General features: G+C 36.4%; 1 protein-coding gene across 9 annotated transcripts in view; it reads left to right on the top strand.

Annotated features, from left to right (window-relative positions):
* The window catches only part of TCF12 (transcription factor 12), a 376,180-nt gene that overhangs the window by 248,709 nt on the left and 112,948 nt on the right, over nucleotides 1–14,523 (top strand). For all 9 annotated transcript variants that reach the window (XM_027067340.2, XM_027067339.2, XM_027067337.2 and 6 more), the window contains one exon: nucleotides 12,261–12,325. In XM_027067340.2, the coding sequence (XP_026923141.1) occupies nucleotides 12,261–12,325 (65 nt within the window). The remainder of the gene's footprint in view (nucleotides 1–12,260; nucleotides 12,326–14,523) is intronic.

Below are 14,523 nucleotides of genomic sequence, written 5' to 3'. Positions count from 1 at the left end.
TGAGTGAAAACATATGGTAACTGTCTTTCTCTGCCTGACTTATTTCACTTAGCATAATATCCTCCAGTTCCATCCACGTTGCTGCATGCAAATGGCAGGATTTCATTCTTTCTCATTGCCAAGTAGTATTCCATTGTATATATAAACCACAATTTCTTTATCCATTCATCAGTTGGTAGACATTTAGGCTCTTTACATAGTTTAGCTATTGTTGAAAGTGCTGCTATATACATTGGGGTACAAGTGCCCCTGTGCATCAGCCCTACTGTATTCCTTGGGTAAATTCCTAGCAGTGCTATTGTTGGGTCATAGGGTAGATCTATTTTTAATTTTTTGAGAAACCTCCACACTGTTTTCCAGAGCGGCTGCGCCAGTTTGCATTCCCACCAACAGTGCAAGAGTGTTCCCGTTTCTCCACATCCTCTCCAGCATCTGTGGTCTCCTTTAGCCACTCTGACCGGCATGAGGTGGTATCTCAGTATGGTTTTGATTTGAATAATAACTAATATCTAATTAGGCCTTATCTTGTGTTTTCCATTTTTTCTAAGCACTTTGTCACTACATTTTTATCCTCACAAAAAACCAGTGAAGTGAAACTGTTACTATCCCATTTCACACTTGAGGCAACTAAAGTACAGTGAGGTTAGAGAATAATCTATTTCAATGACTTCATTAAAATACAAAATAAAATACTATTTGTCTGAAAGCCAATATTACTCCAGAATGGGAATTTAAACCTACTTAGTCTACATCCAGAGTCTCTGTTCATAATCACTTCCCCATACCTCCTCCCTAAATTATTACAGTTTTTTTTCTTTTCGTCAGTCTTTCTTCCTTCATTCCTCCCTTCCACAAATATTATATACAGCTCTTCTGTGACTTAAAATTGATTTGTATAGCCATTTATAATGAGTTGATATGTAAAATATTTATTTTGATTTATGCCTGACTCACAAATTAATTTGGATTATAACTCATTGAGCACTTGAGGTCAGCCTTTACCTGCTTTCAAATTGCAAAGGTAGGATGGCAGTAAATTGCATGCAATACTGGAAGCTACTCAATGAAAACTGAGTGTGTTGGGGCACCTGGGTGGCTCCGTCGATTAAGCATCCAGCTCTTGATTCCAGCTAAGGTTGTGATCTCACGATTCATGAGATAGAGCCCCACATCACATCTCCTGCTTGGGATATTCTCTCTGTCTCTCTCTCAAAATAAATAAACATTTTCAAAAAAGAAGAAAGGAAAACTGAATGTCTCATATTTTGCCCTCAGTACCTATTATGTAGCAAGATTCATATGTAAATCTTAGCAGACCACAGAGGGAATTTAAGACTCCCTTTTGGCCATTTTCTCATGTGTTACAACAAAATAGAATCATCTCCTTTCATTTGCTCTGTATCTGTGTATTTTCTGTGGTGTGCAAAGTACTTACCTTTCTGCATTAGACAGGTGGAGGATGTTGAGCTCCAGTGAGAAATTTTATTAACATTCAGAGCTTTTCTTAATCTAAATAAAATAAAGTCTTGGTAACCCTACGTATACTGACTTCAGTTTGTCATATTCAACATACCGTATTCACAGTAAAATATCTGTAGGTGTGCAGGATGGTTTAGTGTTGATCTGGCTGTATTTCATGGACGCAAGACACAAAAAAACTTCCATGCTGTTCTGCCATCTTGGCTCCTCCAGTAAAATACCTCAGTGTATTAAATGTATGATAAACTGCTTATACACATCATTTTTTTAACTGTACATTATTCCAGAAGTCCCTTTTTAAAGTTTGTTTTTAAATTCCAGTTAAGATTTCTTTTAAGTTTTTTTTTAATTCCAGTTAACATACAGTGTAATATTACTAGTTTCAGGTGTACAGTATAGTGATTAAAACTTGCATACATCTTGGTGCTCATCACAAGTGCACTCCTTTATCCCTATCACCTGTTTAACCCATTTCCTACCCACCCCCCTTTCTGGTAACCATCTATCAGTTTGTTCTCTATAGTTGAGAGTCTGTTCCTTGGTTTGCCTCTCTTCTCTCCCTGCCTTTGCTCCTTTGTTTTCTTTCCTAAATTCCACATTTGCGTGAAATCATATGGTATTCGTTGTTCTCTGACTGACTTATTTTGCTCAGCATAATACTCTCTAGCTCCTTCCTTGCCATCACAAATGACAAGATTTTATGCTTTTTTAATGGCTGAGTAGGATTCCATTGTATATATACACCACTTCTTCTTTATCCATTCATCAACCAATGGACACTTGGGTTGTTTCCATATTTTACTATTGTAGATAATGCTGCTATAAACATTGGGGTGCATGTATCCTTTTGAATTAGTATATTTTTTAAAAATTTTTTTTTCAACGTTTATTTATTTTTGGGACAGAGAGAGACAGAGCATGAACGGGGGAGGGGCAGAGAGAGAGGGAGACACAGAATCGGAAACAGGCTCCAGGCTCTGAGCCATCAGCCCAGAGCCTGACGCGGGGCTCGAACTCACGGACCGCGAGATCGTGACCTGGCTGAAGTCAGACGCTTAACCGACTGCGCCACCCAGGCGCCCCTTGAATTAGTATTTTTGTATTCTCTGGGTAAATACCGAGTAATGCGATTGCTGGATTGTAGGGTAGTTCTATTTTTAGCTTTTTGAGGAACCTCCATACTGTTTTCCACAGTGGCTGTCCAGTTTTCATTCCCACCAACAGTGCAAGAAGGTTTCCCTTTCTCCACATCCTCGCCAACACCTGTTGTTTCTTGTGTTGTTGAATTTACCCTTCCTGCAAAAATCTCTGTATTTTTTAGCAGTTTATCTTCTTCCTCCTACTACTGGTGGTTCACAGATCTACATTCTGTCAGAAGCAGAGTGCTTGATTAATAGCAAAATAGATGGGCATGCCAGTTTGATGGGATATTAAAACAGAAAGAGATATCCCAAATCAAATTTGCTCTACTCCACCCCATTCTCCAAGTGAAGAAACTGAGGCCTGGCGAGTTTAACAACTTACCTGTTTCAGACAGCTACTTCATAGCAGAGACAGGAATAGACCCTTCTGACTCTTCATTTCCATGCTTGTTTCATTTTACTACTCTGTTTCTGACTACATAGTTGGTGAATGGTAGCAGTTCCATTGATTAGTTCCTTTCTTTCTATTCCAGTTCTTGCTGTCAAGGGAAACTGGCCAATTAACAATCATTTATTATCCACTGTTTTAGAGCACAGTTTTCTTATACTGTCTGTGTCTCCATGTGGCTGTATGCCATAGATAGAGCCTTAGAGTAGAATCTGTCCCTGGCATGCAAACAAAACAAGTCTAGAATTCCAGACCAGTGTTCCTAAACAAGTGGCATCTGCCTTCTGGTCCCCAAGTGCCATAAAAAAAAGACATTGACCTTGCGTGGTAAGGTCATGATTTAAATTAAACAGCCAAAATACAGAAAGTTGTGAGAAAAATCACAGGAATTAACAATGAGCTTAATATTCTGTTTATCATTGTATGATACAAGAAATTTCTGAGAGAAGCATCTGTATAAGGATTTGGTGGAAACAGTATGTCAGAATGAAGTATGATTACCAGGACCGTTTTGAAAATATGCCCCCCTCTCTTTCCCCAGCCAAATTATTTGTTGACATGAGTTTAACCTGATTTTCTTTTTTTATTTTGGGAAAAGGGGAGTAGACTAAAATTAAGGTGTTGAAATTTGGCTCAGTTTAGTCCCTAGAAAGTTGTAAAACCTCAAATGAATATTTTGAAATCCTTTTTTATTTAAGAATGGGATAAAAATTAAGATACAAAAGTTATTTGATTGTTTTTAAAGAATATGCATTCACCATGTTTTATCATGAAATGCAGCCAAGGATGAAGAGATAATTCCTAGTTCTGTAATATTTCGGCTTGGTATAAAAATGAAATGAATTTGTTTCTAAGTTCTAAACAACATGTGGTTAGGGAAGTATGGAGACATTAAGTGAGAAAACACTTAAATTCTTAACCTAAGGAAAAGCAACAATGCAATACAGATGTAAATATGTGTTCAGGGACTATTTGAAAATATAATTATTGACTAAAATGTCTCAGAGAAGGGCCGTTTAGATTTTGAGCTACCTATAATGAATACCTTGTTATGTATTCTATATGTGGCAAAAGTGAACCATAAAATGACCCATAAAGTTTTGAAAGATTACTAAAATTGATCACAATCTTATTCTACTCTGTTTTTTCATTCCTAATTTCCAATCTACCTATCAACCACACTCCCTTATATTGAGTTATGCATTTTAATGTTCTCTCTGGGCATTCTCAGGGCTGAAAGGCAAACATACTGTTTTGTGTAAACCTTCTCATCCTTGTCTATTTGTATATATTTACTGTGTGAATCTGATTTTTAGGAAGGCGTGGAGAACATAGAGGAAAATAGCTGGACTGGTGAATGTTTGCATCCTGGTCTACTTCATCTCCGGTTTTAGTCTCAAGAAGCCATTTCTAAAGCCTATTCAAATTACCCAGATATGACTGTATGCTCTTACCAAGGATAATGAGATACTTTATTGGTACCTTAGCAGTTCTTCAGGAATTTTTGATTGGGAACCTGCTTTCGGTTCTGATGCCTGTCACAGGAAGTTGGTGCAGAGTTAAGATTAAATAAGTGATGAGATAGAGGCTGGGTTAGAAAAGTGATTACAACTGGGAACTTGCTAATCACTGACCTCTATAGGGATCCTCTGGTTTATCACTAATCTCACTCACACTTGGCAGTTTCCTGTGCTGCTGCCTCATCATTCATAGCTGTGTGAGTAATTTGGCATGGAGTGAACAAGAGGAGGGCAGAGAGAGTCCGGCAGCTGTGCTTGTTGGCACTAGATATTTAAGTATCTTCAATGTAGCCAGCAGCGCACTTGGCACAAATGTTAGCCAATAATACTTAAACAAATGGTTGTGAAAGAAAATAGGCATTTATGTTAAACGCCTCTGTCTTTCTCTTTTCTTTTCTTTAAAAAAATAGTCTGTTAGTTTGAGATCCTTTCTAGATTTTTTGTGTGTAAGTTTGAGCCGATTGCTACCCACATGAAGTCAGTAATACCAATAGTTAACATTGGCCTCGGTTCTTTGAGACAAGAATTTCCAAATACTTTATAAGCATTAATTAAACTGTGCAGGCCTGTGTGAGGTACATGTTACTGAGCTGATTTTCCTAAAAGAGTGAGTGGGGACGTTGATGTTAAATGACGTGTAACTTACTTAGTTCACTCAGTACGAGAGAAGCAAGAGCCAAGAGATGAATCCAGTAACCAGAAACCTAAGTCTCTGCTCTGCTGTATACCAAATGGCATTACAGATTTCCCCACCTTGTAGGATAGTGTGTTTTTATGTTTCTCTGAGTGGTTGGTGTGATGGAAATTGTATGAAACTTGTGGTAGTGTTCTTCTACAAAAGAAGAGGAAAAGCTTCTCCATCAGCAAAGAGGTTAGGTAAATAATGATTTTTCAAAGATACCTAAGCGGGGAGGAAGACAGTCTGCTCATAAAACTGTGATCATATTTAGATTTATGCCCAAATATTTAGATTGGCCTAAGTAGGGATTTCACATTGTTCCTCTGAAAACTAAATGTGGAAAAGTTCTCATGATTTATATGTAATAAAATATTTCAGTTTGAAACATCCAAGGATTCTTTTTCTAGGTTAAGCCTTTATCTTTTAAGAAAAATCTGTCTAATTCTGCCCACTTAAAATATAGCTGATGGGGTGAATTTGAATTTATGAGTGCAATTCAGTATGCCTTACAAAAATGAACATTGAAATAATACTGGCTTTCAGACAAATAGGGAAACTGTTCTGATTTGTGCCATTAACTCATGAAGTCAATATTTCTTAAATAGTATCTATTCCTTAAAATTACTGAACTTCAGGTATTCACTAGACTGCTTCAGAAATAAATGCTGAGCCAGCTCTACCTTCTGTAATATCTTTGTCCCTGGCCATTTCTTTATAAAAACGTTATTTTGAATTGGTAAGAATAGAGCATATAGGCCAAGATTGTATTACAGGGAAGGCTTCTACAGCCAGTAGATTGAGATCTGTAGGAGATCTTGCAGTTTTACTGTCATATCTCATACCTGTTACCAGATTCCTTCAGTCACTCTTCAGCATTAGGAGTATTTCTAGTACGAAGAAGAATACAACTAGCAGTGGTACCAGCAATGTAAGTAAAGCATGTTTCACACTGCCTTGCACATAATAACTAGTCTGCAAATGCTGGTTCCTGTCACCTTGCCTGCAGTAATCTGAAGACTCTGAGAGTGAAAGAGAGTGGAAGAGTCCTTGACTGCTGTGCACCCTAAGGAGGGTTCAGTACAGCAGCCAGGGAGTTCTTGAGCCAAAGTTGGTCAACATAGAAATGTATGTCCCCCAGGAAGAAGTGTGCTTTTCCCCCCCACATACTCTGTCAAAGCATGTTGATGGAAGCAAGTGGGCCTCACTGCAGAAGTAATCATTTCAGAGCATAGCAGCTGGATCTCTCAGTCAGTTACATTCCCGGAAGTAGGAGCTTTGCAAGGTGCTTTTTCATGGCTACCACTGCAATTAAATTTTTTAATTGTTTTAAATATATACACAAAAATAAATCTGTACTTGGGCCCCAGCCTCCCGGGATGTTGTTACACACCTTCTGATCTTGTCCAACTTGTTCATTTTACAGACTAGGAAACTGAGACCCAGAAAAATGAAATGAGATCAGAATAAGTATTTTTCTAACAGGTATTTCAAATTAAGGAAAACATTAACTTATGCCCTTTGTGAGAACTAAAAAGAACAGCAGTTACTTGTGAGTGAAGGCAGCGTAAGTGACCATGTTCTGTACCCAAAACCAATCCTTGGAGTAGTTGGGTTTTGCTGCCAATCATTTTGGGGATGATTTTTCATCCATCCCTCTTTTCAGCAAGAATAGATAGTGCCAAATCATTTCATTGGTAGAAGCTGCTTAGAGGGCTAAATAGAGAAAAATTTCTGTACTATATTTGGGCCCCACCAATTGCTTACGTACATGAGCTGAATCTGGGAATTGTGTCCTGAACCTCCACTGAAGAACAGTGCAGTATAGTATTCTGTTAAGAATTTGGGGTCAGTCCTGTATTTAGGTTCTTTTGACTACTTAGTAATTCTGTGACCTTGGGCAAATTATTTCTCCTCATTAGTAAAATAGGGACTTAATAGTACCTGTCTCAGTGAGTTGGAAGGACTAAAGCCATCATTAGCTTTCATCTGGATTATTTCAGTACTTTTCTAATTTGTCTCCCTGCTTCCACTTGTTCCCCTACAGCTTGTTCTTCATAAATAGCCATGATGATACTTTCAAGATGTAGATCATCTTTTCAGTAAACAGTTCTGAAGTCACTTGGATATCTCTTTGGAGAAAACATGTATCTTGACATCCCTCCACCACCACCAACATACACAAAAACCAAATTCAAGTTTAAATGTGAAAGATAAGCAGTAAAGCTTTTAGAAGAAAGCACAGAAAAATAAAAACAGATTTGTTACCTTGGAATAGGCAGAGATTTTTTAAACAGTACATATAAAAAAATGGACAAATGAGTCTACATTAAAATGAATTTTTGTTTATCCAAAGACACCATTAAGAGGACGAAAATATTTACATAGAGACAATAAAAGGTCTTGTATCAAAAATACTTGAGAAACTCCTGCAAATCAGCAAGTAAATGACAATCCAGTAGGAAAAAGTAAACAAAATATTTGAATGACCATTTCATTATAAAATACCCAAATGTTCAGTAAACATGAACTCACTGTGATTTACTAGTAGTAACTTGGCTGCCAAAAGTGTCTCTTAAATCTTCCACAGCATTAATAAATAAACCCACAATAAAAGAGCTAATTATTCCCCAAATCTCTTTACTAGTAAGAACACCAGGAATATCTATAATTTTCTGCACACTAGTAATTTTACTATTGGAAATTCTGTTTTCTGAGACTTCTTCCTTATAACAAGGTAAAGGAACGCATGTCTTTACTTTTATCCTCTTCCTAAGTCTCTTCACTAGGACCAGATAGTGTAATTTTGATTCCATCTTAGCATGATAGTTCTGCAAATATAAAAAGTACAGAGACTGCACTTCTTTCAGATTCTCTCCTCTCTAGGCTAACATCTCGGGGTTTTTTTTAGCTGATCTGATGGTATGGATCCTTCACCATTCAAGGGAAATTAGATACATGCCAGTTACTAACAGTTCTTCAGCTGTGTTCAGTTGACATATATTAAAATTATCTACATACAGCTTTCATATATATTATTTAGCAGAAAACTGTAAAAACGGTAGCCAAAAGTTGTTATTTGTCAGACACCTGAGATAAAATAGAGATTAATCTTAATTCATGAAAATAGTTCTTAAAAAAAGTAATTTTGAAAGAATTAAAGATAAATGTCTTCTAAATCTCAGACTGAGAGAATGCATTATTCTATTTCAAGTGTAACCAAATTTCTAAGTCCCTCAGAAATAATTAGTTCCTAATAAATGAAAGGTGAAATAAAAATGTATTTACATTTCAAAATCTCATTTGAATAGGTTAAGTATCATTTTAAAAACAAGCTATCAGCCTTCCATCTCAGAAGAAACTTCTCTGTAATAGTTTTAGCTTATGTTCAATTAGTTTTCATTCTCTCTGATTTGAATATCCTTGTGAAAGGAGGAAGTTTAGGAATTTTAATAGGCACAGAAAAGTAGGTTTAAAAGCTTACATATTCTTAAATAATATAACAGGTAGCCTCCACACAGATAATTAAAATTATACTTGAAAACTGTACTTTATTAAAAGCAGAGCTAATATTGATCTCTTACTTTGTTTCCTTTTCTTCCCAACAGTTGGGGGGGGGGGGGATCTAGTACCTTTGAAAGTAAAAATATAATAGACCTTAACTTGTTGTTGAGCTTTAAGTCTTTCTTAGTTGTTTAAATAGTATTTCAGGAAGAGGAATTTGTAAGGTAGGAAGGGCCTATTGAGTATTTCAGCCAATAATTAGTTGGTGGTATATTGTGGTAAAAGACAAGCATTGTTTTGTTTTTTTAACTCTATGGTATTTGTTTAAAATGTTAATAAGTCAGGTCACCTGGGTGGCTCAGTCCTTTGAGCTTTGGCTCAGGTGATGATCTCTTGCCATTCATGAGTTCACATTGGGCTTGCTGCTGTCAGCCTACCAGTCAGTGCAGAGCCTACTCCAGATCCTCTGTCCCCCTCTCTCTGCCCCTCCCCCACTTGCACTCTCAAAAATAAACATTAAAAAATAAATAATTAAAATGTTAATATAGTCTCCCATTTCTGTTCTGCCAAGTATATGGTACATGATTTGTTTTCAAAAGCAGTATTTTCTTGGGGTGCCTGGGTGGCTCAGTTGGTTTCAGCTCAGGTCATGATCTCACACTTTATGGATTCAAGCCCTGCATTGGGCTTCTTGCTGACAGTGTGGAGCCTGCTTGGGATTCTCTCTGTTTCTGCCCCTCCCCTACCCATGCTCTCTCTTTTTCAAAATAAATAAATGAACTTTTTAAAAAATGGTATGTACTGAGAATGATTTTTATTATCTCATAAATGTGTTTATTTGATTAATAAAGTAATACCTCCAAACCAAAAATGTGTGCTGTTCTTTATTTTACCTCATAATTTCTCTGCCAGTCATTCTGAGTAGGCATTTCCCTTCAGTCTCTGCCATGTTCTTGGTCCAGCAGGGTTTCTGATCCATTTTGATGAGACACAGGAATGGTGTGTGTGTCACAGTTGCAGAAGTACAATCTTTTTGTGGTTTTGTAAGATCAGATTCCAAGAGTAGAAGAGTAGAATCCAAAACCCCTGTGTATCATCTGGACTCCTACAAGCGGTCTTGCTTGTAAAGGATAGATCCTCAGAGAGTTAACAGTTTTTTTTCCATTTTATTCCATATGTATGTTTTGCAAATTAAAGCACTTTATGTAGAACATATTGCTTTATGGTGAGACTATGAGACAAATAGACTACATTAATTAACCTTTTCTCATAAATCTGCATTTTTATGTGTTAGCATTACTTCACCTGAAATATGTGCTTCATCACTAATAGCCAGTAAGTGCTTTTTAAGACATGTGCTATAATGTCTAATGGGCTCTGAAATTATACTCTGAGTTATTACTGTATTTTCTAATAACTAGCTTTGTTATTACAAGGATTATTTTCTATATCTAACAGGTTAGTACATACTGAATTTAGAGTTGTATGATTTTACATCATTTGGCCAGTGTGGCATGTATATGGCAATGAAAGTAATCAGATATTAGTACATATGTCTTAAAGTTTTTTTTAAATTATGTGCACCATATCAGTAAATAATTTTGAGCATCCCATCTATGTATGGAGTTTTTAAATTAATAAACTATACATTTTTATATAATGACAAGCTAATAACTCTGTAGTATACAATTATGAGGAAGTTCATATAACCTCAGTAATTTCATTTGTTTTTGAGAGAGAGGGTGCAAGCGGGGGAGGGGCAGAGAGAGAGAGAGAGTGAGAGAGAAAGAGAGAGAAGATCCCAAGCAGGCTCTGCCCACTGATAGCAGAGAGCCTGATGTGGTGCTCAAACTCATGAACCGTGAGATCATGACCTGAGCCAAAATCAGATGCTTAACCGACTGAGCACCCAGGCACCCCTAGCTTTAGTAATTTAAAAAATTTTGGAAAACTGGTCAGATTTAGTTATATTGTTACTGTTTTTACTTTGGAATGGAGAAAAACAATTAGCTCTGCCATTGTCATTGTTTATTTGTATCTCCATCTTTGATACTAACATCAAAGTGTGATCCTTACAGAAATCTTTTTTTTAAGATTTTTATTTTTTTTTTTTTAAGTTTATTTTTGAGAGAGACCGCACACGAGTGGGGGAGGGGCAGAGAGCAAGTGAGAGAGTGAGTGTGTGTGAGAGAGAGAGAGAGAGAGAGAGAGAGAGAGAGAGAGAATCCCAGGCAGGCTCCTCACTGCCACTGCAGACCCCGGTGCAGGGCTTGAACCCAGAAACCACGAGATCATGTCCTGAGCCAAAGTCAAATGCTTAACTGACCGAGCCACCCAGATGCCCCCTTACGGAAATCTGTTTAAGCAACATGTCTGTGAGAGACTCTTTAGTTAAAATCTGTAATATTTGTAAATTTACTGTATTGAACATAAACTCTGGTGTATTGAAAAGCAAGAACTTCTTTCAGTATCAGTACTGCCTACTCTTCCTCTAGAACCAGTGCATACCACTTCTAACACTTAACCATCCAACTTTTGAACTATAGAGTCTCAGAAGGAATTTGTACACATTTCTGTAAAGAGTATAAATTGGCATGATGACATCAGATAATAGTAAGGCAACACCTGTAAAGTTGAAAGTGTGCATTCTTTAATCCAGCAGCTCCACTTCTCCGTGTCTATCCTAGAGAAAGTCTTATGTGTACATATGCGCATGTGCAAGGCTATTTGTTTTACCATCCTGATAGCAAAAAAGCTAAATCTCTTTCTCAGTAGGGGAATAGATTAACTGTGGTTATGTTTGCATAATAGGACATTTTATAGCAGTAAAAAGGAATAAACCAGGTGTCTATTTTCCGCATGTATCTTAAGAGCATACTATTGCATGGAAATGCAGATTTCAAAAGGAATAGATACTGTATAATCCCATCTTTAAATATATTAAAGATACACACAAAATAAATGTTTTAAATATAGACAGTAACATATATTGTTTGAGTACATAAATATGTTAACAGTTTCAAAATATGCAGGGGGGGTGGGGGATCATATACACTAACCTTTTGATGACGGTTACCTTGGGGTCTGAGTTAAGATTTGAACTGTGTCTACACTGTTTCAATTTCTGAGAAAGAAGAGGAGGAGAGATGTTCACTGTGAAGCAAATATGGGAAAACGTTATTCTCTCTACCAAGTACACGGATCATACTGTTGGCTATATAGATGTCTATTCTTTTCCATTTTTTTGAATATTTTTTCAGTGTTTCACAGCAGAAAGTATTCAATAAAATACATGCTATTTTACAAAAATCAGAATTTGTTAAACTGGAATGATAGTAAGCTTTTTAAATTTTATTTATTGGATTTTGTCTTCTTGTTTCTGATTTGTTCTCTGTACTTCCAAATCACAGTATAGTTACTATGAATGGTCTAGAAGTTGAATTGTCAATAAGTGAGGATTTTTGTATACAGTTATATTTTTTGTTTCATAGGAAAAACGTCAGAGAGAGGCTCATTTTCCCTGTACAGCAGAGACACCGGATTACCAGGCTGTCAAGTAAGTTTAATAAATACAAAAGTCAGATCATTTTTAACACACAAATAAGAACTTTAATAGAAGAGGTAGAAATTTATCTGATTTATTTCACTATAAGATATTAGTAACTAAATATATTTTCTTCTCCCTCCACTTAAAATGGTTTCTGTTCTCCAGTTCACTAGACTGTCTTTCTCTATCATCAGAGATTTTCATACTCACCTCCATTTTAAGTGGAAGCAAAGCAAGTTATCCTCCTACCGTTTTACAAAATGCTTATCACTTCTGAAAATGAATTTGCATATTTCCTCATAAAAAGAACAGAGTTACTGACATAATTATGTGAAGAACCTACGTTTGCTCTGTGTAGCTTTTCTATCCTGTAATGTTAAACTTATTGTTTTGAGTATTTTCATTTCAGTCCTATACTCTAACCAGTTCTTTAAGCTTCCAAAAGTTTCTTTGACTTGGAAATGTTGTTTCAACTCTTCACATTCCTTTAGCATATTGCATTTTTACTAATGGCCATCTTCTCTGCTTCCCTGCCCCCCCCCCCCCATCTTTAGAGAGAATCCTGAATACTTAATTCACCTGTACATTACCATCAGGATCAAGCTAAAAAGAAAAGAAAGGAAAGGCAGAATGTAGGAAATTTGTTTTCTGCTGTTCACATGCCTTTCATGAGTTCCACCCTAATTTCAGACATGGGCATATGAGCCAGTTTTAACTCTCATTCTAACAATACTTTCCCATTTAATACATACCACATAATTGTGCCATTCAGATTCAGAAGACCTAGGTTGAAATCCCATCGTTAGAAGTTATTGACCTATAGTCCTAAGACAGGTCTTTTAACCTTAAATCCTATCTCTGTGTTGATTTCCTCATTTGAGAAACAGAATTAGCATTTTGCTTCCACCTACTTTGTAGGTCTCTGAAGGTTAAATTCCATGTACTTGTGAAAGCATTTAATAAAACAAGTGCACATTTAACAATTTTTCTGTTCATATAACCTATAAAACAAAGCTATTTTGGTGTTTTTTTTTAATTTTTGTATTATTTATTCAAGTCATTACATTCACTGTCCCATCAGAAAAGATCATTATTGGGGCGCCTGGGTGGCTCAGTCTGTTGGGCGTCTGACTTTGGCTCAGGTCATGATCTCACAGTCCGTGAGTTTGAGCCCCGCATCGGGCTCTGTGCTGACAGCTCGGAGCCGGGACCCTGCTTCAGATTCTGTGTCTCCTCTCACCGTCCCTCCCCAACTTGTGCTCTGTCTCTCAAAAATAAATAAATGTAAAAAACAAATTTTTTTTTAAGGAAAAGGTCATTATTGCTCTTCCTTGAAATGTGCCTTATTAAATCTCTTGTAGTTCTCACTTGGCTTTGGGAAGTGAGAGAAGATCCTTAGCACAACCCTATTGCAAGCCGGATAACTCATAACCCCAGTGATTCTTTCCTCCTTTATCCTCACTAATCTCTGTATATAGATTGGAAAGTGTATGTGTGAGGAGGGAGCATGCATGTAAGAGTGCACATGGATAAATGCTAGAGCACAGAATTAGTTGAAACAGTGCCCAGTAGTGGCTAAGCCAGCTAGAAGACTTTACTATACTATGGTGACTTGCATTGATTTTCTTTGGTATGTTAAATCATCCTTGCATTCCTGAGATAAACTTTACAAAAGCTATTTTGAATCCTTAATATTTTTAAGAGACCAAAAAGTTTGAGAGCCATTCTAATGTTAGCACTATTGCTAAACCTAAGGTAAAAAAATGATTCTAAGCTCTTTGAAACTACAGCTGTATCTAATAAATCAGTTAATGCTTACACTAAATGAGTTTCCACTTACATTTTTTATACTCCCTTTGCAAAGGTAGTGGTATTTAGTTAGGATTAGTGGTAAGCTGTATTTATATAATTCTTCAATTTTGCAAAGGTGAATCTTAACAGTTTTTCCAAAGATGAATATGTTTATACCAGATTTAATTCCTTTTTTTCACAGTTTCTATTTTTATTTTAATTCCATTATAGTTAACATACAGAGTTATATTAGCTTCAGGTATACAACACCAGATTTAATTCTCATATCAGAAAACGTTTACTTTAAACCTAGATGCATAACACTGTAATAACAGTTGCTACCATTTACTGAGAACTAGCTGAGCCAGGAATTGAATTAAACATGATCATATTTGGGTCACCTGGGTGGCTCAGTC

Source organism: Acinonyx jubatus, chromosome B3, assembly GCF_027475565.1.
Source record: "Acinonyx jubatus isolate Ajub_Pintada_27869175 chromosome B3, VMU_Ajub_asm_v1.0, whole genome shotgun sequence".
In the NCBI taxonomy this organism is placed as follows: domain Eukaryota; kingdom Metazoa; phylum Chordata; class Mammalia; order Carnivora; family Felidae; genus Acinonyx; species Acinonyx jubatus.
This window is presented reverse-complemented; position numbering and strand designations above follow the sequence as displayed.